General features: G+C 43.9%; 1 protein-coding gene across 2 annotated transcripts in view; it reads left to right on the top strand.

Moving 5' to 3' along the window:
• MCTP2 (multiple C2 and transmembrane domain containing 2) overlaps window positions 1-26,237 on the top strand; it is an 896,516-nt gene that overhangs the window by 713,274 nt on the left and 157,005 nt on the right. For both annotated transcript variants that reach the window (XM_069222757.1, XM_069222756.1), the window contains one exon: window positions 21,874-21,993. In XM_069222757.1, the coding sequence (XP_069078858.1) occupies window positions 21,874-21,993 (120 nt within the window). The remainder of the gene's footprint in view (window positions 1-21,873; window positions 21,994-26,237) is intronic.

Here is a 26,237-nt window from a genome sequence, read left to right on the forward strand (position 1 = left end):
CTGACAGTCACTCTTCTTGTTCAGGTTAGTCAGCCAACTAAATGTGCATGCTCCTGGCTGCCTGATATGAACTTTGCTAAGCTGAGGATTTCACAGCCCTGTGGGTGTGACCTCTTCAGCCTGCCAGAAGTGCTTTGAGGCCTTCTCCCTCATGATGAGGGGTGTGTCCTTGATTGCCTCAGACCTGGGTACTTCAGTTTTAAGCCCTAAGTGCCCAGGGCCTAATGTCAATCAGTGACACCTCATCACAGATTAAGGTGGGGTCAGCAGTCTCACTGATCCCATTCCACTTTGTGACGAGTGAAGGCAGCAGTCCCAACCCTCCTGCAACCCAGAGTTTTCCCTGTTTTGAGAAATGGAGCCTCTAGTTGGCAGAGGTATACGCCCTTGTCCAAGTAGGGACCACAGTCCTAGTTGGGGTAAGTAACACACAATCCAAATTATCCTGTGCCCACCCCCGTGTAGCTTTGCACTGAGCAGTTAGGCTTAAATTAGAAGGCAATGTGTAAAGTATTTGTGTGATAAATCATACAGTAACTCAGTGAAAACACCACAATAATACACCACATAGGATTTAAGAAAAGATGATATTTATCATGAATAAGATAAGGTCTAAACAACAAATATTCAATAAGCACAAGTTGAAATATCACTTTTGCAAGTTTCTAAAAAGTCTTAAATCTTATAAATCAGTAGTTGTCTTTTTGTTACACAAAGTACCTGGTTTGCGTAAAAAATAACACGCATGGAGACCGCAGAGGAGGAAATGCATGGAAAAAAAAGGTGTGTGCCAGAGTTGCTTCTTTCCATGCTGCAAGGGGCTTGCGTCGTTTTTCAGCGTGCAGTCTTGGTTCCTCACTGTGATGCAGGGATCTTTTTGATGCCCAGGGACGATGCAGGCAAATCCAGGACATGCTGGATAAAGACACGGGTGTTGCATTGATCCGGTAGGCGAGGTGTCAAATTTTCCATTGTAAGGCAGGTGCTGTGCCAAATTTTTACTCTGGAAGTCGGCTGCTTCATTCCGGTTCGACTGTGCAGTGATTTCTTGGTCGCAAGGCAATGCTGTGCGTCATTTCCAGCAGGCTGTGTGTCGATTTTCGGAGCACAAGGAGTTTTCTGAGGAGATGAAGTCTTTTTGGCCCTGAGACTACAGAAAGCAGGAGGCAAGCTCAATCCAAGCCATTAGAGAGCACTTCTCAGCAAAGTCAGACGCCAGCAGGGCAGCAGGGCAGCAGCAGTCCAGATGAGTCATTTGGGCAGCCAGGCAGTTCCTCGTGACAGGTTCCAGGTTCAGGTCCAGAATTGTCTGAGTTGGTGAGGTCAGAGACCCAGTTTAGATACCCAAAAATGCATGTGAAGTGGGGGAGACTTCAAAGAGTGGTTTTGAAGTGCAAAAGTTCCCCTTTGAGTACAGGCCTGTCTGCCAGGGTCCCAGTAGAGGGTTTGGCGGTCCATTGTGTGAGGGCAGGCCACTAGGCTTTGAAATGTAAGTGTCAGGCCCTCCACTCTTCCAGCCCAGGAAGACCCATTCAGTATGCAGATGAGTGCAGGTGTAACTGAGTGTCCTATGTTTGTGGTTGTCTGGGTGAAATGCACAAGGAAGCTGTCAACCAGCCCAGTCATTGATTGGAGACAGGCTGTAAGGCACAGATGGATTTTAAGTACAGAGAAATGCTCACTTTCTAAAAGTGGCATTTCTAAAATAGTAATATAAAATCCACTCTCACAATAAGCAGGATTTTCTATTGCCATTCTGTATATGCTAAATATGACCTGGTTACCACTTTCTGATCAGAATCTACCACTCAAAAAGTATATGAGGGCAGTCCCAATGCTAGTCTATAAAAGGAGCAGGCCTCACAGTAGTGCAAAACGAATTTAGGGGTTTTTCACTACCAGGACATATAAAACACATATGTACATGTCCTGCCTTTTACCTACGTAGCACCCTATCCTACGGGTTACCTAGGGCCTCTCTTAGGGGTTACTTATATGTAGAAAATAAACGCTGTTTTAAGGCTTGGCAAGTACTTTTAAATGCCAGGTGGAAGTGGCAGTGAACTGCACACACAGGCCTTGCAATGGCAGGCCTGAAGCGTGGTTAAGGGGCTACTTATGTGGGTGGCACAATCTGTGCTGCAGGCCCACTAGTAGAATTTAATTTACAGGCCCTTGGTACATGTAGTACACTGTACTAGGGACTTACAAGTAAATTAAATATGCCTATTGGGTATGAACCAATGTTACCATGTTTAAGGGAGGGAGCATGTGCACTTTAGCACTGGTTAACAGTGGTAAAGTGTGCAGAGTCCTAACACCAGCAAAAACAGTCCAGAAAAGTTGAGGTAGGCAGGCAAAAGGTTGGGGGATGACCACCCTAAGGGTGTCAGGTCTAACACCTCTCTACATTAAAGGTAAGTTTTATGTTTTTTTTAAATGTTTGCTGCAGGTGTGCATGTACGTATGAATGTATGTGTATTTCTTAGTGAGTGTTCTGAATGGCTGTGTTTGTGCGCGCATGTGTGAATGCATGAGTGTGCGCGAGTGTGTCGTCCCCTTCTAAAACTACTGGCCACCACTGTCAGATAATTTTGGAAATCCTTTTCGAGCGGCTCTTGTTAACTAGTCTAGAACTCAAGCCCGCGGATGACATAATACCTACAGCATTCATTATTTCTTAACTACAATCTATTGGAGGCCCAGCTGTCAATTGTTCTCTCTATAGATAAATAAATACATTTCTAACTCTTCAGACCCGGAAAGCTCTCTGAAAACTCACAACCAAAGTGAGACGGAAGCTGCAGATAGTTTAATACTTGCAAAACACGTGCAAAGATCTTTTTCTAATAATCATGATATGAACAATTGGTTTCCTCCTGTCATCACATCGAGCAAACTAGAGTTGCATGAAGCTAGACAGGTCTGAAGGAAATCTCTGATCCTATCTCCAGAGCCATTGATCCCACAATGCTAAAATCTCATATCTTTCAATTCCCAGTCGTAAAACCTACATTTTGCTGCATGAATAGCATAGGCGCCAAACATTTCAAAATAATTGGTAAGGATAATTATCGAACTAAACTCCTCAGATGCTACTTAAACTGCTTGTCATCTGATAGAGCGGAACGTGGTAACAATTTACCTGCGTTCGGACGCTCTTTAGGTCGATGAATCTTTTGACTAATGTGGGAACTCTCTGTACTATTAATCGAACAGTCTCATCTAATCGATAATCAATAACGAACATAAGCAACACCTTGAACAACATAACACTTAACAATTAATCCAGAATACATTTCGGCGAACCCTGACCTTTCAGCCAGGAATAACCACACCAGTTTATTGCAAAGTTAGTGAGTTTATTTCCCTATATTAACAAAGCTAGCACGATATAAATGTGTCTCAACACCAAATGATAAACTTAAATGAACATTAATAGCTGTCCATATCGTCGGAACAAGTGTAATCTATGTAGCATTTGAATCACAAGGCATTCGATAGTGGCAATGCAAAGCACTAATACGATAATCTGTAATGGGCTAATTGCGTACATTTAGTCAGCATAACAAGATCTCCAATTGCATCGTGTGACATATGGAATCCTCGTCTAACCTCAAATTAGCATCAGCATGTGGGACTTCATGCAAAAACGATTTGGCAACATCAATTTAGAAAACTCCTAACTAGGGTCCTTATCAAAATCAGCAGTTGGTTACCTAAAAGAAACACAATGCAATTTTACAGTTTCCTTTCATAATTACCAATTCCAATCAGCAATCAATGAAGTCTTCGTCTCACAGGTACCGTTTCTCGATCAGCATGGGACGGGGCAAAGGGGCAGGGGTGAACGGGACAATTGCCTCACGGCGGCAAGATAAGATTACTATTTCATGCAAAGGGGCAAATCAAAGTTAAAGTCTCTAGGGCAAGAATCATTAAAGTCTCTTTCTCTCGACTAGAGAAAGCATCAAAGTCTCTCAGAATGGCGTCGCAGCAAAATGGGTCATAGTAGCTACGAAGTCAAAATGGCGGGATGTCCGAAGAGCGAGAGAGCTTCCCTCTCGTGCACCTGGTTTTTATAGACAACAGTTCAAGTCCTGTAGGGTCTCCATTGGTGGGTTCATAGGTTAGCTTCAAATTGACCAATCAAAAACGACAGTTCTCAAGCTTTTACTTAAGCATACATTATCCTTGGAGATGGGTACGCAAGTTGCAACATTGTTTCTCCATTAGCTTACTCTCAGAGCCTCCATTGTCCGCACCTGCAAGCCGACCTTGAATTAAGGAGAAAATATGCCATGCTGGCACCAACTTTAAGATAAGCATGTGAACAGTCTCTGTGGAAAAGCACAGCTTCAAGCAGAAATACACGTTTAATAGCACAGTGGAAAAATACGAACATTTAAACCGTGAGACCAGGCAACTAGGCCAAAGCCTCCGCTAAAGTAATGCTAAGCTAAGGCATTTCAAATAAGCAAATCGTAGCACACGTTTATGATTATGTCGGATTAGTGAAATTCTAATACACCACGTTATATGAAGCACGCATATAAAAGTTGGCAAACTACTCTGAGGGCACATTTTGTCCCCGTACAATCTTTATTAGTTCGGTTAACGTCACACATGATTATTTCAGCACTACGTTTATGCGTTAATAAATCAAAACCTTCATTTTCTGCTTCATCAATCCCTCCTCTGATGACTACTTGTCATCACACAAATTTAGCCCACAAATTTTATCCCATTAAAATTCTGTCAGCTCCCTTTTCCTTTTAGTTCCCCTAGTTTGCTCTTTGTATTCTTCTGCCATTCTTTTCATTATTTTCTCTTCCTTTCTTCTTGTAATTCTCTCCATAATCATTATTATTCCCCTTTTTATTCCCCAAATTCCAAATACACAAATTATCACTATTAATATCCCTTCTATTATTTTCAATAATATTCCATTCCAAATTCCCCCAATCCAATGTCCCACTGAAGCAAGTCCCTTTCCAACCTTCTCCCACACTCCTGGTTCTTTTAGTTCTTTCAAATCTGCACTTTCTTTTGTTAGATTAGCAAGCATAGTTTTAATCTTCACACTATTATCAGGTATATAGGTGCAGCAGTGACGTGCACCAATCATTTTGCAAACGCCTCCATCTTTTGCTAAAAGAATGTCTAAAGCAAGCCTATTTTGAAGAGTCATAGCTCTTTCCGCTGCAAGTTCAGCATCCATCAGGATTATAGCACCTGAAAATTTTGTCAACATGTTATCCACTATAGTAGACAACTTTCTTATTTTGATGGAATTCAGCACAACTCCCAATGAAGGAATCATGGCTCCAAATATATCACCTACCACAGCAGCTGCGGTCTCTCTTTTCTGGATACGATGGGATCCAGGTGTCTTTTCAATCATCGATATGTCATCCAGTTGATAAACCTTTGGAAACACTATACCCAAATAACATCTTCCCCACCATCCCTTTGGAAGACGATAATAGGCATTATGCCCACAAATGTAATACACCCCTGGAATGACAGGGTCAAGTCCGTCCATCATGAATGTCCATTTGGCCTTAAAAATAAACGTATGTTTGCATTCACTCGCTCCTACAAAAATATTGTCATAGTAAGATTCACCTCGATATATACAAAACTTCCCTACATGCCAAGCATCTAAAGCAATTTTTCCTTGTGTCTTTATAGCAGCAAAGTCATAATTATCTACTGAAGTCCTCTTATGCAGTTCTTTTTCTAATTTCGCCTTCATTTGAGCCCTTCTATCATCTGTGCGATCTAAAAAGCTTATTTCTACAGCAGAGACGGAGCACGTAAGGTTCTCCCTATGAGCATGAGCCGTTTCAAAAGGTTGCATTGGCTCGAAAAAGTCCCTCATGATTTTGTAATCCCAATATTTTGCAGTCTCGCTCAGCTGTGCTATTATAGGAACATAAGCAAAGGTAACATCATAATTTGAGAAAAAATACTGTATGTTAGATTGACCATAAAACCTAGACATTACTATACTACATGTAATCCCGTATGTAAGAGGCATGTGGTGATAAGTCACCCCTTCCTTTACTGATGTCGGTATCTGTGTACACACATAACAATCTTTCGCATCCATAGTCTCAACATACTCTGTTAGCAAGCGATAGAAAACGTTATACGAAAGCTCTTTCTTATCATGCAAGAGCCTCTCATCCATTGCTAGCCTTTTCAATGGTGTTAGTTCAGTGACAGTAACAGGAACAATAGTAGAAGCAGTAATAGTCTCATTCTCACCCTTTCCATGCATTCCAAACACAATTGCCATTATTATTAGTACACATGTTAGTACCAAGCCTATACAAACGTATTTACAATACTTCTTTCTATTGTTTTGCATAGCGTACCCAGGCATGATCTGTATAGAATCAGAGAGCTAGAAGCACCTATAAATGAAACTACTTAGCAATTCAGTTACAAAGCTTGAATGAGCACAATGTTCACACCGTTTTCTTCAAAAGGCCAGTCACTTATCGGTTAGCAGCATTTGTCTCAATTCGGTTTAGCAATGTCTCAGCTGGTTGTTTGTCTCACGTTAGATTGCAGCAAGCAATACCATTTACTACCCTTTCAATCAACAGAGTCTATGAAACTTTTCTTTTCTATTGGTATCTCTTCTTCTTCTTCGTTCTCGATGCTTAGAGATACAAACTCATCAATCCAATCATCATTTACCGCATATGCCCATTCAGGACCGGAATACCTCCTGTTTGGTATCCTTTTCCTTTTCAATTTTGCTTCTCTCTTAGATTCTGCTTCGCTGGCACTCTCCTCCTTCGCCAAGTCCTTTTCTTCACTTGACGATTGTTCCACGACACTCACTTCCTTTCTTTTCTCCTTCACTTTCGGCCTTCCTCCTTCGTTCAAACCTTCTTTACCCTTTTCTTTTATCGGTGAGATACTTAGTCTTCTTTTTGCACCGTGTCCGTTTGATGGACCTGTGATCCTTTCTGTAGAGGTTTGAGCTCTTTCGTTCTGTTCTTCTTGGTTCCCACCTTCAGGGGAATCAGTCACGTTTTCCTTTTCTTTTTCTGTATCGTCTGTTTCTGGGAAAGCCCCCTTCTGCTCAGGCTCTCCTGCTTTCTCACTTTCTTCGAGCCCTTCGTCACCGTTACTTTCTTCAGGCTCTGTATCACTTTCAGCTGCTTCAGGTTCCTTGTCACCTTCAGCTGCTTCAGGCTTTTTGCTACCCTCAGCTGCTTCAGGCTCTTTGTCACCTGCAGCTTCGTCGTCGCTGTCTGAACTTTCTCCTTGGTCTTCCCCAAGTGAGTCGGACCCTTCGTTCTCCAATAATATCTCCTTTTCTCCTGCTGTTGCTTGTTCGCTTTCAGTTCGCTTTTGTTCTGTCCCAGCACTTGGTACCGTTTTATCAGGCACTGGTAGTTTCAGCGCTTCAACTTCCTCATCTGTGGGACACAGCACCTTCTTTGTATGACTGGCGTGAATCCAGTTGGGAACCCCAGCGCACTTCACAGCGGTAGTTGTCGTCAGGATCACTTGGAAAGGGCCTTTCCAACGGGGTTCCAGACACGACTTCCTCAAGTGCTTCTTTATCACGACCCAGTCACCTGCTTTCAGGGCGTGTCCTGGACCTTGGATCGGTGGCAAGGTGGTCGCCTCCACCTGGTGAGAGAAAGAGCGAACCACGTCAGCCAGACCTTTGCAGTAGTCTAACACCATATCATCTGTAATATTCAAAAGCATGTTTGCGGGAACTGCAGGAAGTCTCATAGCCCTGCCCATGAGAATTTCGTGCGGAGACAATCCAGTTTTTCTATCAGGAGTGTTTCTCATTGACATTAGCACTAAGGGCAATGCGTCAGGCCATTTCAAATTTGTTGATGCACATATTTTTGCCATTCTCGATTTCAGCGTACCATTCATCTGCTCCACCAGTCCTGATGCTTCAGGACGATAGCTACAGTGCAGCTTTTGCTCAATGTTCAGTGCTTCGCAAAGTAACTTCATCACCTCGTTATTGAAGTGACTTCCCCTATCTGATTCTAAAGAGATCGGGAATCTGAAACGTGGTATTAACTCCCTCAATAATAGCTTGGCAACTGTAAGACTGTCATTTCTACGTGTGGGGTATGCCTCAATCCAATGACTAAAAATGCACACAATCACCAACACATATCTTAAACCTCCATGCACAGGCATCTCAATGAAGTCCATCTGCATTCGGCTAAAAGGACCGCTTGCCCTACCAATGTGGCTCGCGTTCACAACTGTTCCCTTTCCTGGGTTCATCTGTTGGCAAGTGACACATCGATGGCAAACTGCTTCCGCAGCTTGGCGAAATCTGGGGTTAAACCAATCAGTTTTGAATAATCTTATCATGGCATCTCTCCCTAGGTGAGCTTGCCCATGATAGAACCGCGCAAGCTGTGATAAGAGGCTATTTGGCAAAACAAATTTTCCCTCATGTGAAACCCATAGCTCGTCTTGTCTTTTTATGCATTGTGATTTAATCCAGGAATCTCTTTCATCCTCCCTGACATTACTTTGTAGTGCTTTTAGTTCTTCTATTGTATCTACGACCTTCAAGGCAAATGCTTCAGCTGGTTCGAGTTCTGGTTCACTTATTGTATTCCAATCATCCCTTAACAATATACAGTTCAAGGCACAAAATCTTGCGACTTGATCTGCATAGGCGTTTCCCAGAGACACATAGTCCTGTCCTTTCGTGTGAGCACTGCACTTTACCACTGCAACTTCGGCTGGCACTTGAATGGCATGTAACAACTCCCTTATTCTCTCCCCATTTTTCACTGGGGATCCTGAAGAAGTCAGGAAACCTCTCTGTGACCACAGTTGTCCAAAGTCATGCACAATCCCAAACCCGTATTGGCTATCAGTGTAAATGGTGACTTTCATCAATGCAGACAATTGACATGCTCTAGTAAGGGCTACAAGTTCTGCTACTTGTGCAGAATAGACTCCCTGAAGCCATCCCGCTTCCAAGACTCCTGTTACAGTACATACAGCATATCCTGCTTTCAAAATTCCCACCCCATCTCTTAGACATGAACCATCAACAAAAATAATTTGGTCATTTTCATCAAGTTTGGTATCCTTGATGTCCGGTCGGGGTTTTGTGCAAAATTCAGTCACCTGAAGGCAGTCATGCTCGACGTCTTCAGCGTTCTCAATTTCAGCATGTTCTCCAGGAAGCAAGGTAGCTGGGTTCAACGTGGTGCACCTTTTCAGCTGCACATTCGGTGAGCCCAGAATAGTCGTTTCATACCTTGTGAGTCTTGCTCCAGTCATGTGCTGCGTTCGGGAGCGGGTCAAAAGTATCTCAACTGAGTGAGGGACCATGACTGTTACTGGGTGTCCCATCACTATTCCTTCACTCTGAGTGAGGCTGATACCAACTGCTGCTACGGCGCGCAAACACCCTGGGAGTGCTGCTGCGACCGGATCCAGAGTAGCTGAAAAATACGCTACTGGTCTGTTTACGCCACCATGGGCTTGTGTCAAGACAGACAAAGAACATGCATCACGTTCATGGCAAAACAATGTGAAAGGCTTCGTGTAGTCAGGCATACCTAAAGCTGGAGCCCTGCACATGCATTCTTTCAGTTCAACAAAGGCATCCATCTCGTCTCCTCTCAGCTCAATTTCATCCAAAGCATCCTTCTGGGTCAATTTCAGTAAAGGCTTTGCTAGAGACGAGAAGTTGGGAATCCACTGGCGACAGTATCCCACCATTCCCAAAAACTTCCTCACCTCCTTCCTTGTCTTTGGTGGACTCATTTGAAGTACACTGGTAATTCTTTCCTTCATTATTTTCCGTGACCCTTTCTCTATCTGGTGACCCAAGTATTTCACCTTCTTCTGACAGAACTGCAGTTTGGAAGGAGACACCTTGTGTCCATTCCCTCCCAAATGGTTCAACAGAGCAATGGTATCGGCTGTGCAGCCACTTTCTGTCTTTGATGCAACCAGTAAGTCATCAATGTACTGTACTAGGGTTGACTCGAATGGCAACTCTAACTCTTCCAAATCTTTCTTTAGGACTTGATTGAATATCGACGGTGACTCAGAGAACCCTTGAGGAATTCGACACCAACTGTATACTCTGTCTAGGAATTTGAAACAAAAGAGGAATTGGCTGTCCTCATGAAGAGGCACAGAAAAGAATGCTTGTGACAAATCGATGACTGAGAACCACTCAGCTTCGCAAGGGATCTGAAACATTATCACAGCCGGATTCGGTACGACAGGGCAGCACTTTATTATGATGTCATTTATTTTTCTCAAATCTTGTACAAGTCGGACTTTCCCACTTGGCTTCATTAGTCCCATTATCGGTGAATTACATGGGCTGCTCAATACTTCTTTCAGTACTCCCTGCTTCACGAATTCGTCGATAAGTTGGGCAACTTTCATGAGGGTATCTTGTGGCATGTGGTATTGTGGGGTCTGGGGAAAGATCGCATTGGGCTTTACCATCACTTTTACTGGTTCTACTCCTTTCATCAATCCCACCTCTTTCCCTGTCATGTCCCACACTTTCTCTCCGACTGTTTCCCGTAGTTCTGCTGGGATATCTTCTTCAGTTATCATTGGTAAAAGACAAATCAGAGGATACTCTTCGTCAACTGTTTCTATTTCATCGCCCTCTATACTGTCTTCTTCTTCCCCATCACTGCTCGTCTGTATTGTTATTCCCTCGTTCGAGCACATTATCGAACAACCCAATTTGCACAATAGGTCTCTTCCTAACAGTGCTATCGGGCTTGAGTCACATACCACAAACTGATGTACCCCTTGATAGTTACCAATGTTGACTGGTATCGGATCTGTTATTGGGTTCGTCAGATGCCTGTTTGCTACTCCCACCACTTGAACTGTCCTCCCTGAGAGTGGCAAATTTGGTACTTCACTGCTCTTAACAGTTGAACGTGTGGCTCCCGTGTCAACCAAGAATGAGACACGATGACCCATTACTCTTCCCTCTACGTACGGACCCCTTTGATCAACTTCCAAGGATGCCGCAAGCACACAATCTCCTTCCTCTTCTGAGCTTTCACTCTCCCATACATTGTTTATTCCACTCTCACTGTGTAATGGGAACTGTTGTACTGTTCCATTTGTGCTCATTACCTGACCCGTTACCTGTGGAGGAACCATCATTTGCTGCTGACTCATTGGTGCCAAAGGTATTTGCATTTGCTGATTAGGTACCATAGGTAACTGCTGTTGCATCGGCTGCATTTGCGTCATCTGCACACGGGGCATCTGCATCTGCTGCGGCTGCATAGGTTGTAATCCCTGCAATTGATTCATGGTCTGAAAATTTGGGTTTGGACCTCTCATTTTCGGTCCTCTCGTTGTCTGAAATGCATTGACATCATTGTTTTGCTGACCAACACCTACACCTGCACCTGCACCTTCCTGCACCACCATCGGACACTCGCGTTTCCAATGACCTACGTTTCCGCACGCGTGACACGGCATCACTTTCTTCATTGCCGGCACACCTGTCACAACAGTGTTCAAATCCGGACCATTATTCACAAAACCTCCTCTACCTCTGCCTCTGCCCTGTGGCTGAAACGCCATGTTTCCTTGCAACTGCGGCTGCTGTTGCTGAAATACCATGCCTCCCTGCAACTGCGGCTGCTGTTGCGGTACCTGCTGTTGGAACCCTTGCCTCCCTGGCAACCCTTGCAGTCCCTGCAGACCTTGCAAGCCTGTCTGAGCCGCCTTAAGCTGCATCATCATCACCTTCTCTTTCAGCTTTTTCTGTTTCACCTCAATTTCGTCGCTACAGTATTTCGCATAAGTCAAGACTTCATCAATCGGTTTCGACTGCCAGCAGATCAAATGTGATTTTATCATCTGACTTATATCTGGTCTCAGCCCTTCCACAAATCTGAACACAAAATGAAGCATATCTTTCGCCTCGATTGCTTCCGTGCCACTGTAATTCTTGAACGCCTTCAACAACCTCTCATAGTAACTATGAATCGATTCTTTAGCCTCTTGGGCAGTTCGATCAATTTTCTGCCAATCCACATTTTTGGCGGCAACCTTCGTCTTCAAATGTTCAATCACCTTATAGTACAGACACATCACCATAGGTGATGGTGCACCCGTTTCTCTGTCTCTCTCTGGTTCACTTGTCGGCCAACCTACAGCTCTTTTGCAATCCTCCCACAAATCCGCCGGAACCACAATCTCGAATAGAGTGTTCAGGTCTTCCCAGAGACATTTTGCAAGCTTCACAAACCTATCAGTCTGTTGATACCACTCAATCGGCTTCTCTCTCAGTTTGGGAAAATCATTCGTAAAAGACTGAATATCGCTCCTGTGCCATGGTACATGTACTAATTTTCCCCCTGCTGTCTCCCTCATTGGTAACATAGTTACTGTATCACTACTCTGTGGTCTTTTCTCATTGTTCTCTGTGGCACTGTCCCTCCTCTTATCCTTCCTCTTTACCCATCTGCTTTCCCATTTGTCCAAACACCTCCACACTTGGGCACTCTGCAACAATTCTCTAAGGTGTGCCTTCATGCCTGCTGATCTCATGTGTTCAAAATCTGTGGTCCCAAAATCCAACCTATAGCTCCTGCTCAAGTGTTTCGTCTTGCCTATGTCAATCCCGTTCCTGTCTGCTACTTCCTGCAAACTTTTATGTACCTTGTTTACTTCTTTCGTGATCTTTGGACATAGATACCTCAACTCCTCTTCCGTGTAGGATTCTAACCTGTTCACACCCATATTCCCTTCCACCAATTCTTGTGCTTCCATGTTCAGCCTCATCCTGCTCAAGTAATCGTCTCCTTTCCCACTGTCTGAACTTTGTGTGGAATTTAAACTGTTGAACCATTGTGTCAGCTGTTGCGCATTTACCCCCATCAGTGTAGCATTCACATCGACTGCCATCGATGGTTGCGGCAACTTTTCAGTGTTCAATGTTAATGGTATTATCAGTGGGGGGCTCGACCTCACCAGTGTTGATTGAGCGCATACGGGACTAAACTCCATCAAGGATCCGGGTCCAGTTGGCTGAGCCGCTATCGGAGTTATCCCTGGAGTATTTTCTATGCACCTTCTTTCCGTCCCATTTTGCAGCATTGGTCCCTGACTGTTCATGCCTAAGTTAGGCTGACTATACAGAGGTACCACTGGACCTACAGTAATGGGCAGTGATATCGCATCTGGATTTTGTCCATTTCCCATATTCTGAGGCATGTTCATCCCCATATTATGGGCCATCATTGGCGGCATGCCCATCTGACTCCCCGTCATTTGAGCATGAACATTTCCTCCCTGCATCTGCTTTTGAGGCATCATAAACTGAGTTGATTCAGCTTGTGCCATTGTTGGGTTGTAACCATTCTGTACGCCCCTTACGGTTGGATCTAGAATCATTCCTCCACTGTTATCACTGCTGTAGTACCCTGACATCTGCGGCTGATAGTGTTCTGCTTTTTTCAACACGGGCACATCTGGATACATTCTCCTGATCTGCGGTATCTGTGGAGTGAGCAGTAAGCTCGGATCCTTAGATCCCGATGGTACTCCTGTATTCTGCGTTTCCCTGTTCTGTACCGATGCCGGAGGGGCAGAACTGGTACTTGGACCTTGTCCATTCTCTGCATAAGGTGGTGGACGGTCGTTCAACAACTCCATTATCAATTCCTCATCCTCTAACTCCTCTTCTTTTCTCAACTTTTCCTCGTCCTCTCTGTCCTTGGAACTCTTCCTGTCTGTCTTACAGGTAGCTTTCTTACCTGTCTCCTCTTCATCCTTAGTAATTGCGGGGAACAATTTTATTCCCTGCAATACATCTGACCTCCACACCTTCTGCGCATTATCCCACCTAGCATCCGCTAGTGTCTTTTCTACCTTCCTCATTCTTGTTTCGAACTTGTTTTTCTGTTGCTGCCTAGCCATGAGTTCCCATATTGCTAGAGCCTCAAACTGTGCTGGCCTTGGAGGTACTTTCATGTCATACATCGTGAATCTCAAATTCTCTAGGACCCTTATATTGAATGTCCCATGTATCGGGAATGCTACGCTCCCATGTTTCTCTGTCCACTTGTGCCATTGCTTTAGCCAAAGGCACGGAGCTACCCCCTTTTCTTCCATCACAATGTAAGCTGGTGTACCCTCGGGCGGCGTCTCCTCTCCTACGCTCGCTTTGATGTAAGTCTCCCCCTTCATCGCACTCCTAAATGCTTTAAGGAATTTCATTTTCTCGTCTTTTAATTCACAAAGTTTATAATCAATAGGTCACTGTTATTCCACAAGATTTGTAATCAATGGGTGACTTAAATTCCCGGAATACTCTTCACCTGCCTTTCCCCTTCCAATCGAGTCCCACAGACTGCGTCCAATCCGTGCGCGACCCGTCTCTGCAACCAACCTATCCCAGCGCGGCTCTTAGTGACGTCACACTCACACACACTGCGGCTGACAAAGCCTCGCGGCTAGTCCTCCTTCACTCAGTTCCTCCCGTAACAACTTTTTGCATGTATCGCGAGCTACCAAAAACTAAAACAGATCTGTCGGTTTACTACAGGAAGGGTAACTCAGTCGCTTCAGGACCTTAGGGACTTTTCACCAACCGTGACCACTATTCGATCTCTTTCACCAGTCTCGGCCGCTATTCCGTCTTTCTCAGTCCCCACATTCGCAAGCAAATCTGACCCGCAGACCTACTCTCAACTTGTCAATGATCTGTTCTAGTGCACTTAGAATCTTGTCAAAGCCCGAAGTCGAAGTTCCTATCACTCCCTAACACACGTACCCACTCGTTGACCACGCCCGATCAACCTACTAAACCGCCCAGACCACAACATGGATCAACATACTCCGGAGTCTCTTGACCTCGCAGGGCCCGTCTCAACAACAACAACCACGTGGACCTTTTTATGCACAAAGCGCCAGACGCACATGAAGTTCGACGACTTCCCTACTCTCACACTCGGAGCCGCACCTCCGATGTCTCTATGAAGTTCGACGACTTCTCTACTTCTACACTCGGAGTCGCACCTCCGCTATCCTTAAAGAAAAATCCTCACAACCTTTTCACACACTCTGCGGCAATAAGCTGTGCAAGCGCAAAACCCTAACTTCACTCATACCATCACTAGTACCGCCAGCGCTGTTTCCACATCTCCTTTCTCTCCATTCGCAAGCTTCGAGATCCCGGGAAAGTCGCGGTGGACCTAGCCCATCATCATCTTGTCAGTCAGTTTTATCCAAGAAAATCTAATTCAACTTCTCGAATGAGGCCTCAAAATGCGTAACCGTTAATCCAACACCATGTACTCTAATGGTACAGGGTCCCAAAAGACGTAACCGTCCTCTGCTACCATCACTGATAGAGCGGAACGTGGTAACAATTTACCTGCGTTCGGACGCTCTTTAGGTCGATGAATCTTTTGACTAATGTGGGAACTCTCTGTACTATTAATCGAACAGTCTCATCTAATCGATAATCAATAACGAACATAAGCAACACCTTGAACAACATAACACTTAACAATTAATCCAGAATACATTTCGGCGAACCCTGACCTTTCAGCCAGGAATAACCACACCAGTTTATTGCAAAGTTAGTGAGTTTATTTCCCTATATTAACAAAGCTAGCACGATATAAATGTGTCTCAACACCAAATGATAAACATAAATGAACATTAATAGCTGTCCATATCGTCGGAACAAGTGTAATCTATGTAGCATTTGAATCACAAGGCATTCGATAGTGGCAATGCAAAGCACTAATACGATAATCTGTAATGGGCTAATTGCGTACATTTAGTCAGCATAACAAGATCTCCAATTGCATCGTGTGACATATGGAATCCTCGTCTAACCTCAAATTAGCATCAGCATGTGGGACTTCATGCAAAAACGATTTGGCAACATCAATTTAGAAAACTCCTAACTAGGGTCCTTATCAAAATCAGCAGTTGGTTACCTAAAAGAAACACAATGCAATTTTACAGTTTCCTTTCATAATTACCAATTCCAATCAGCAATCAATGAAGTCTTCGTCTCACAGGTACCGTTTCTCGATCAGCATGGGACGGGGCAAAGGGGCAGGGGTGAACGGGACAATTGCCTCACGGCGGCAAGATAAGATTACTATTTCATGCAAAGGGGCAAATCAAAGTTAAAGTCTCTAGGGCAAGAATCATTAAAGTCTCTTTCTCTCGACTAGAGAAAGCATCAAAGTCTCTCAAAATGGCGTCGCAGCAAAATGGGTCATAGTAGCTACGAAGTCAAAATGGCGGGATGTCCGAAGAGCGAGAGAGCTTCCCTCTCGTGCACCTGGTTTTTATAGACAACAGTTCAAGTCCTGTAGGGTCTCCATTGGTGGGTTCATAGGTTAGCTTCAAATTGACCAATCAAAAACGACAGTTCTCAAGCTTTTACTTAAGCATACATTATCCTTGGAGATGGGTACGCAAGTTGCAACATTGTTTCTCCATTAGCTTACTCTCAGAGCCTCCATTGTCCGCACCTGCAAGCCGACCTTGAATTAAGGAGAAAATATGCCATGCTGGCACCAACTTTAAGATAAGCATGTGAACAGTCTCTGTGGAAAAGCACAGCTTCAAGCAGAAATACACGTTTAATAGCACAGTGGAAAAATACGAACATTTAAACCGTGAGACCAGGCAACTAGGCCAAAGCCTCCGCTAAAGTAATGCTAAGCTAAGGCATTTCAAATAAGCAAATCGTAGCACACGTTTATGATTATGTCGGATTAGTGAAATTCTAATACACCACGTTATATGAAGCACGCATATAAAAGTTGGCAAACTACTCTGAGGGCACATTTTGTCCCCGTACAATCTTTATTAGTTCGGTTAACGTCACACATGATTATTTCAGCACTACGTTTATGCGTTAATAAATCAAAACCTTCATTTTCTGCTTCATCACATCTAACTAAAGAGTCAGCACAGGACCGTCCAAGAAGAAGGTTCTAGAAGAAGGGTAGAACATTGTCTGGGAGTCTGTTGCAAAACTGAGCACATCATCTTCAATATCGTTCCAGGTTTGTGGACAGTCAGAGTTTGTACCCTTTCCAAAGAAATGTAACTGATGTTGTGCTAACTTGTTCTCTTTAGGCTCTCTGAAACATGTGACCAGAAAGCATATCCTAAAATAATGCGCTTGAATTGGTTTTAAATCTGACACTTTTGAATAACAGGTCACTTTACTCTATAAAAACATCTGTGGAGTGGGTGTTCAAAGTGCTAAACCCCATTGTGAAAAAGCCTTCTCTATTGCTAACTGTAGACCTATATTTTTGTTTCCATATCCTAATAATGTGATGGAAGGGGTAGTTATGAATCGGGTCCAGCTTTTTGCTGAGGCTGCTAAACTATTAGACAGATTTCAGGATGGGTTTTAGACTGGTAGTTCCATCTGTCTTTGGTGAGCTAACACACGAATTTGATGGCATTCTTGTCGATGTGAATGCCCTGTTGTGCTCCCATCAGACCAGCAGGCTTTTTGAGGATTCAACGATGCTGATTGTATCCTACATGTTTCTCCCATGCTGTTCCCATGCACGTTCTTTTTTACAGTTTAATATAGAAACAAAACCTGTGGCCTACCCGTTGCATGGGTTGGGTGTGATATGTACATGTATGTGGAAGACACCCAGGTGGCCTTCAAACAGAAAGATAACTCTCAACGTGTCACCAGTGAGTGGATCTGAGCTAGCCGAGCTGAGCACTGGTTTTGCAACCAGCAGGTGTTACTGCTTTCACTCGTGCCCAGGCGCAAGCTCGGGGTTCACGGCTGCTTTTGAATTTATAGTTATGCTTGCACTGAAGAGATTCATTTTCTGTAATATGGCGCACATTCCCAATATGTCAGTGTGCACCGGTTCACACCAGGCCTCCGTGTCAGTTTCTGTAACATGGCTCCTGGAGATAAATGGAAATACAACTGATTCACTATGAACAACAGAGCAGAAGACGTTTACTGAGTACTACATTATCTGCCCAACCCTTTCGTAATTTAGTAGTCTACCATGCAGTGACAATTCATTAAGAACTGCCCTCACAGCAGTAACAGCACTGTAGAGCTGTCTTTAACCAGTCTAAGTATGCTTGGATCTGCTTTTAAATAGAACCATCTCACCCGGGACTTGACCTCAAACTAGTGACATATGAAACGGAGCTGCCCTAAATGCATTCACTTCATATCACACTGTTATTGCATTTGTTTTCCTTGCTACTTTGACAGTTCATTAGTAAATGCACTTAAGTCAGTTACATCACACGCTGATTTGTATTTTACATGAGACATCACTCTGTGAGCTGCCGCTGGTTCATTGATATCTCTCCCTGGAGCTGTCATTTTCTGAAGTAACATCCAGCCCTAAGCTATCCTTTGCACCAGTTACACCTTGGGAGCTCCCATTACTGCATCAGTGTCACAGTGGGAGCAGCTCTCACTAGGGATGTCACAGTGAGGGCCTCATACTGAACAGCCACTAAGTAGGCTCTATCCTTATGGTTGTCCCATACATCTAATGTTCCCTGCATTGCAGCAAGACTACAGAGAAAGATTCCCTCAAAACCAGGGCACCACGATGCCTAGTTCCACAACTGTATCGTTAGGACAATGGGGGCCATGCCCAATGCAGTGAGGGAAGTCCTGGTTTGACACTACCACAGTGAAGAAAAGCCTTCACAGTGGTACCTCAAGAGAAAGATGGGCTCCTAGCGTGCTGCTTTACAGAAAGTTCAAATCCATAGTATCCTCTCCCAAGGCCTTGCAACATCCTTTATGATCTCTGACTCTTAGCACATCTCACTCTTGTAGGTCTCTGTTTAAGAGAAGTCCCACCCATGCATGAGGATCTCTTCCCAAGTGCACGTCTTGCTACCTGCTGCTCTCTCTCTTCCAGGGAACACTTCAGCCCCTGTGGAATATATTCTTGGGCACATTTCAGCCCCTAGAAATTTCATTCTCAGTGACATTGAAGTCTACTAGTCAGTCTTTGGTTTCCTTTTTCTGTCTTTTACCCTTCTCTTTCACATCCTTGCTGATCCTTTCTCAGGGCACATAAAACCCACAGAACTTAATCTCATGAAACGTCCCACCAAAGCAGGTCTCTCTTCAAAAACAGCATATAGGTAGCTCTTTTGTCTCCAAACTCTCATGCACTTCAGGCCTCCTTGCATAGGGCCATATCTCTCCCTCTGTACCTCTACCATGACACATCACACATTCTCTATAACGTTCCATCTAAAAACATCATGTGCAGGATCTTTTATCTGCTAACATTAATTGCTAACATTAATATGTCTTCTAGGGCACATCATCCACGCAGCATCGCGTACCATAGATCATTATAGCAACATACTTTTCAATATTTCATATATCTCTCTCAGGAACTCACCTGCTGCCTCTGTATGTCTCTTTAACAGAGTGCACTGTGATGCCTATAAACATCACCCCCATTCTACATCCAATTCAGATCTGTTCCTTGGAAAACCTCATCACCCAAAGAGTTTAGTAGTGTCCACCAGCTTTAAAAATCCCTTTCCCTTGGCATATCTCACCCATCCAGACCTCCCCCCAGGACACATTTCACTTAATCCCCATTTCTGGCAAAGACTGCTAAGTCTTTAACTTGCTAAACTTGTGTGTCTGTAGGGCAGAAAACTTTAGGGGAGTTCTCCCACCACACATCCCCAGTCTCATCTGTTTTATTGCACATGGTCCCTGATGTCTATGTCCGACTGCAGTGCTTCCCTCCTCTTGTTCTATTCCACTCTCTCTCTGTCTTATACACCTATCTCCCATTTTATGAAGCCTTGTTCTGACCATCTTATTTATTCAGTTCTACTCCTGCACATCTGCCCTTTATTTGTCAGAATTGACAGAAACATTATTCAGCACGTCCCCCCAGTAAATGCTTTTACTTGCTCCCAGGTATTGATATTGTTCATGCCTGTTTACAATGCATGTTCCTAACGTAGGTTTTGCAATTCTAAGCAACAAAAAAAATCTTGAACATTTACCTCCTCATCTTTTAAAAGTTGGAATAATTATTGCATAAGCTTGATCCTAAAAAAATCTGAGTCATTGGACTAAGGGCATAACTTAGAGTTTGGCTGATTGGATACTCTGTCACAGACGTGACGGATATCTCTTCCGCCATATTATGGGCATTATATTCAATGTCACTTGTAGGATGGTGGTGGGGTATCCGTCATATTTGTGATGGAACATCCCATCCGGCAAACTCAAAATGAGTACCCCAGTTTCCAAACAAACTTGATTTCCGTCGATGACGGTCTGCTTCGCAGCTGCTTATGAGGAGTGCAACACATTTCCTTTTGCTGGAATTTTATTACTTGTAGTGGTGGTAAAACCTATTATTACAATCTAAAAGATTTTCACTGCTTCTTACAGTGTTTGCAAATTACTGTACTCTTTCTCATGCTCAACCCAGGGTATTGTATGAAAGAACAGAAGTTCGGCACACCTTTGGGTACTTTGATGGTTTTCGGAAAAAAAATGTTGTGCCCTTTTTTTTCTAAATTGTTAGGGTATTGGTGGCAGAAACGTTCACAGCATCAAGAATCTGCAGCTCAAGAGTGCCATCTGTTAGAATATATTATAATGTTGATTCTAATGGATACAATTTCTCCTCCTGAGAATCTTTATGTCCCGGCTTTCTTTCTCCTTTGCCTTCGAGTGTTCGTGGTACCTCTGTGTGGTAGGAATTAGTGCAGAACCTAAGGTTATACAGGAACATTGAGGATATGCAATTTTGTAGAATAAGGGTCCGTCATATCTCGGTCATATTACACATATGGTACATCTTCAGCAGGATTCACTGGACACAGACTGTCATTGCACCCTTTCACAAGGAATACCATCTGGAGGCAGCGCATAAGTGAACGACGAACCAGCTATCTGAACCCGACAGTCCACCTTTCAGTGTGCAGGCTGTAACCCAGCCCGCATTGGAAAGGGGGAGGGGGCAGAGATCCGCCTAAAGTTGTGTGCAGTAAGTGAATGGGCATGGTTGCTGCGTTGGAAGTCTGGGTGGACCTATGGGACACTCTTTCCCTTCTTCCAAGGTTTGCTGTCGTGGGACATACTGACTGTACACAACCCCTTTTTAAGCATATAGGCAGTGCCCCAACACCTCCTTTGCTTTTGCACTCTTGTCTGTAAAATGACACTGGAAAAAATGTCCTCAATTGCTTTGGGCCATGCACCCATGCTAACAAGCTGGTGCTACATGTGTGCCTTTGCGATCTGTATTACCAAATTGGCTGCACAAGTGCCTGTAGCCCCTAATACCAAAGTGACCTGGAGGAGCAAAACGTGGTCACATGCCTGTTGCACCACTGGGGCACTTTTGATAATGTGTCCCATGCTCTGCACTGCACAACCTCAGCAGGATGTCTTGTATATGTACAGCACCAAGGCACTTTGAGATAGAGGAAAATGTTTTAGGGTTTCCAGCCTTTTGGCCAAAAATAGTTCAACAGATTTGGATTCTGCAGAGGGTAAGTTTTATCCACATGTAATATGGTTAATGTAAGTAACTTATTCATTCCGTCCACTAAAAAGTAAAAGCTGCCAAATGTGAACTTGTCTTGAAGCTTCTTCTTGTCCTCTTTAAGCTTTTGTCAATATCTAATATGGTAGGCAGATAAAGTTGACATATGACATGCCTATGAATAATTAGGTTTGCAATAGAGTCTGCGTAAAAATTACATAAATATGCACATTTCTTTTGACAATAGGAAAATTGTATATTTAGCATAATTTGTAATTTCACTCTTGTCAAAAGCATAATATTTATCTCTTTTTTCCAGGTGTTCCTCGTTACTGTCTGGAATTTTGAGCTTTACATGATTCCCCTTTTTCTACTTTCACTGTTTGCCTATAATTTTGCTCTCCTTTCCACTGGAAAGACTAATACCCAGGACAATCTGGTAAGTAGATACAAAAGTGCTTTATTATTTCTTGCAAAATTATGCACTCAAAACATCATCTAGCATTCCATTGAACATTTTAGTCTTTAAAATGTTGTCTTCATTTGTTGTGTCTTTTCGTGGCTAATACTTTGTCTTTCTCTTTAAAAAAAATACTTCTTAATGAGGCTAGCCACCTGTGGAAATACACCACAAGGACAAGTTTGGTATTTTGCGCTGCATTCTCGTTAGACAAAAATATTTAGGGCCCTTATTACGTCCTTTGACGAAGAGGATCGCAAATAGACTAGAGAAAATCTGTGTTATTTCCGGCAGTATACAGACTCGCGATTAACTTAACTTGACTTTTAAACCTTAATTTTTGCACACCTACTCTACCCAGTTGTTAAAACACCTTTTCTTTTTACTGTATTGGTTAATGAGAGATTGTCATTAGGCCAACCGAGAAAGGTTTTGTTTCCTTACCCTTGAAGGAAACTACCCTTCATATTTGTTCACTCTGCAGACGTTGTCGTCCTTGCAATGAAGTGAGCTAAGGGTAGGAATCCATTTCACATTCTTATTTCTGTTCAGACGACCATAAAAACCATTCGGAATTCTATCCTTTATGGTAAACCCTTTTTTTCCAGTGAAGCACTCTCTCTGAGCCATCAACTTAGTACTCTGTACCGGAAATAGCCATGGCCCTGAGACTTCGATGAAGGACGCATATGGTCCCGCTGACCGGAGGCTCCTTGGCTGGACAAACAGTCTGTTAGCATCCAGCTAACACAGATGCCCTCAAGGCCTAAGACTAGAATAGCTTCAAGCAGGGGATAATACTACATGATTGAGGGTCATGGCAATGTTTGCGGTCGGAAGTATACTGCCTTATATGTAGGTGCTTGGTGGTCAGCACTGCATTGATCGACATCATGGCACCGTGTGACATTCCTGTGCTCACTCACCCATTCGCTCGACTGAAGGCAGTAATGCCAACACAATTTTCAGAAGTGGTCTGTATATTTCTTTCCAGAGATGTGCTTGCAGGCTACATGCAGTTTAGTCTTGAAATGCCAGTGTAGGTGTCTGGCCATGGTTGGGGTCCACGAGTTTGTGCTTCACATGGGCCACTGGCATAGAGGGGCATCACCAGTGGGACAGGTTCGCAGTAGGCCGCTAGATTGGGCAGGCAAACACTGAAGTGGTGAGAAGCAATATAATGGGCATTGAGCATATAGAGCTCCCACAACCTGAGGAATATTCAACAAGACACCAACTGTGTTGGTGAACCTCAAGAAGGGATTGTGACATGTAGTGTGCAGGTGTCTTTACTGCAGTCAACCCAGGTAAGCCAGGTAAGCCAGATAGTAAAGTGTACAATCCATTTTGCCTATATAAGTTGGGAGGACAACAGATAGCATGCAAGATGGTTTGCTAACATGATTCCATTCAGGCATGTTGTGATTTATTCCCTTGCAGTTGTTGCCGATGAGGTGCAGGTGATCCCAGCTCTTCTTGATTTTACAGCAGTTCTCCTCTTTGTTTGAATTATTTCATAGGACTCCCCAGTTTATGCCCAGGGAGAGGGGGTTTTGAAATGCTCTTTCCACTATCAACTTAAAATAAATACTACGCCTGCTTGCCTGATAGGCCCTAAGTAAACACTTCATCCCTTCATTCATACCTGACTGAGTAGGCTTTGAGGAAAAACTCTAGGCTGCATATTGCTATTAGCTTGAAGACTGCCATCTTCCTCACATTTTTATAGGGATCTCATAGGGTTGCCATTTTAATTGTTGGGCGGTAGTAGTAAAAAGAGGTACATGGCCACTTAACGCAGAGTTAAATAATCCCAAGGTATTTGCCCTTGTCAGACATTGAAAGAGAGGCTGAGATCGCTCCAAATTTATGTGGCTAAATTAACATTTGTTATTATCACCAATATGAACCATACCACAGCAGCAAAATATAGGAAGAACTACTTTAATTCCCATCATTAGGCCTTCTCCTGCCCTTGTGTTCACAGCTCTGTTTACATGCCCTTTCTTCAGTGACCTACTGTCTCTACTGTCAGTGCTCCTTGGTTATTATACCGTTAAATTACCTTAATAATTTGTTACTGTTGCCCGTGTAGCCTGTTTATGGATTTTAGATGCGATCTGACTTTCCTGTGCATAGTCTGCTCTTTCACGTCATACTTGGGCCACACTCAGCGCTGTTATCACTTCTACCACTGTCAATAAGCTGGTATCCTCCTTCGTTTCTAAGCATCTGCCTCCCTCCCAATAGTTAACTTAAGGTTTTCACATTTAGCTCACACTCCCTCTTTCTCCAAAATGATGGCTCTGTCCCTACCTACTTCTGCTTCAGAAATACTGTACAAGGGTGTACAAACGCATTCAATATTTATTTATGTATTCATTGTTTTCTGCAAAAGCCTTAACAATGTTATCAAATAAGGCTAAAAGGAGGAACAAATCATAGCACAGTTAACCAAAAAATTATTTCAATTCACAACAAAGTTAGTAAATAACAAGTAGAAGAAAAATTGTTATATTTTTTAAGATTACATGTCTAAAATGTATGCAGTCTTAAAACTGAAAATCTAATAGACCTCGTCAATAAAATGTGAAAATAATGATAATAGTGAAGTTCAAAGGCAATAAACAAAGTAAAAGTCTGAATAAATGGATCAAATTGATGTAGTAATGGGGAACTCCATCAGGTTAACAGTTTCTCACAAACCTGCTCATAATCCAACCGGTCCGGATATAAGAAGCCACCAAATGATATGTTTCTGGCTAGTCAGTTCTGTAACACATCGGTAAAGCTTTAGCTATGTCATTTACATTACGGATTTATAATAGAAATTTGCAAGCCATCTCACGTGGGGAATTACCTTCCTCATTTAATATTCAAAATCCATCTATTCTCCCTTATGGCTGATGGCTTGAAAAACACGGTCATGCAAGAGTACCCTCAACCACTTAGTGCCGACCAATACCAGTGTGATTGGAAGGGGAAACCTAAAACTGACCCTATCGTCTACGCTCAGCACAATACTCTGAGCCAACATTTTCACCAAGGATTTTAACTTATATGGTGTAAAGGTGATTTCCATGGCCGCAAAATGACAATCTCTACCTCCCACAACTTCAGTGGTGAGCTTTTTATCTCTATCTACAGCAACAGGAAGGACAGTCCAGACATTGGGGGTCATTCTGACCTCGGCGGTAAAAGGTTCTTACCGCCGGTCAGAAGACCGCCATTCTACCGCCGCGGCCGCGGTAAACCGCCACGGTCATTCTGACCCACAACTGCCAAGCCGCCAAAAACCCGACATCCACGGAAGGCCGCCTCATCAGCGGGCACCGATAAACTGGAGCTGACCAAACCTCCACCGCCACGCCAACACAAACACGCCCATGCCATTACGACCCACGAATCCACGTGGCGGTCATTCAACCGCGGTATTCCATTGGCGGTACACACCGCCGCGGTCAAAATACACACCCAGCTCCAAAACACAGCCACATTGGACAATTTGAAATACACACACCTGATACACATACAAACACCACCCCCACACATCCAAGCAACTATAAAACACACACCCACATCACCCACAAACCCCCACTAGTTGGAAATCGGAGAGAAGGCGATAGAGAGAGAGAGAGAGCACAGCAATCGAAAACCCCAACACACACAGGAACCCAACATCATCAACCACACCACATCTACGCACACATCACCACACACCACCACTCACATCACCACAAACACCACCCACACCTCATTCACACCACCCCATGGCACCCCAAAGACACCCCAGGTTTTCGGACCAAGAACTCAGGGTCATGGTGGAGGAAATTATAAGGGTAGAGCCCCAGCTCTTCAGCACACAGGTGCAACACAATAGCCAGGAAGGCGGAGCTATGGCAGAGGATCGTCTACAGGGTCAACGCTGTGGGACAGCATCCCAGAAACCGGGAAGACATCAGAAAGCGCTGGAACGACCTACGGGGGAAGGTACGGTCGATGGTCTCAAGACACAACATCGCTGTGCAGAAGACTGGCGGTGGACCACCACCCACTCCTCCCGAATTCACAGCATGGGAGCAAGAGGTCTTAAACATCCTGCATCCTGCGGGCCTCGCTGGAGTAGGCGGAGGAATGGACTCTGGTAAGTCTAGTCTCAACTACTCCCCCCCCCAACCACCAGCATGCCAACCCACACCCCACCCTCACCCCCAACCCACCAG

This window comes from Pleurodeles waltl, chromosome 3_1, assembly GCF_031143425.1.
Source record: "Pleurodeles waltl isolate 20211129_DDA chromosome 3_1, aPleWal1.hap1.20221129, whole genome shotgun sequence".
NCBI lineage: Eukaryota > Metazoa > Chordata > Amphibia > Caudata > Salamandridae > Pleurodeles > Pleurodeles waltl.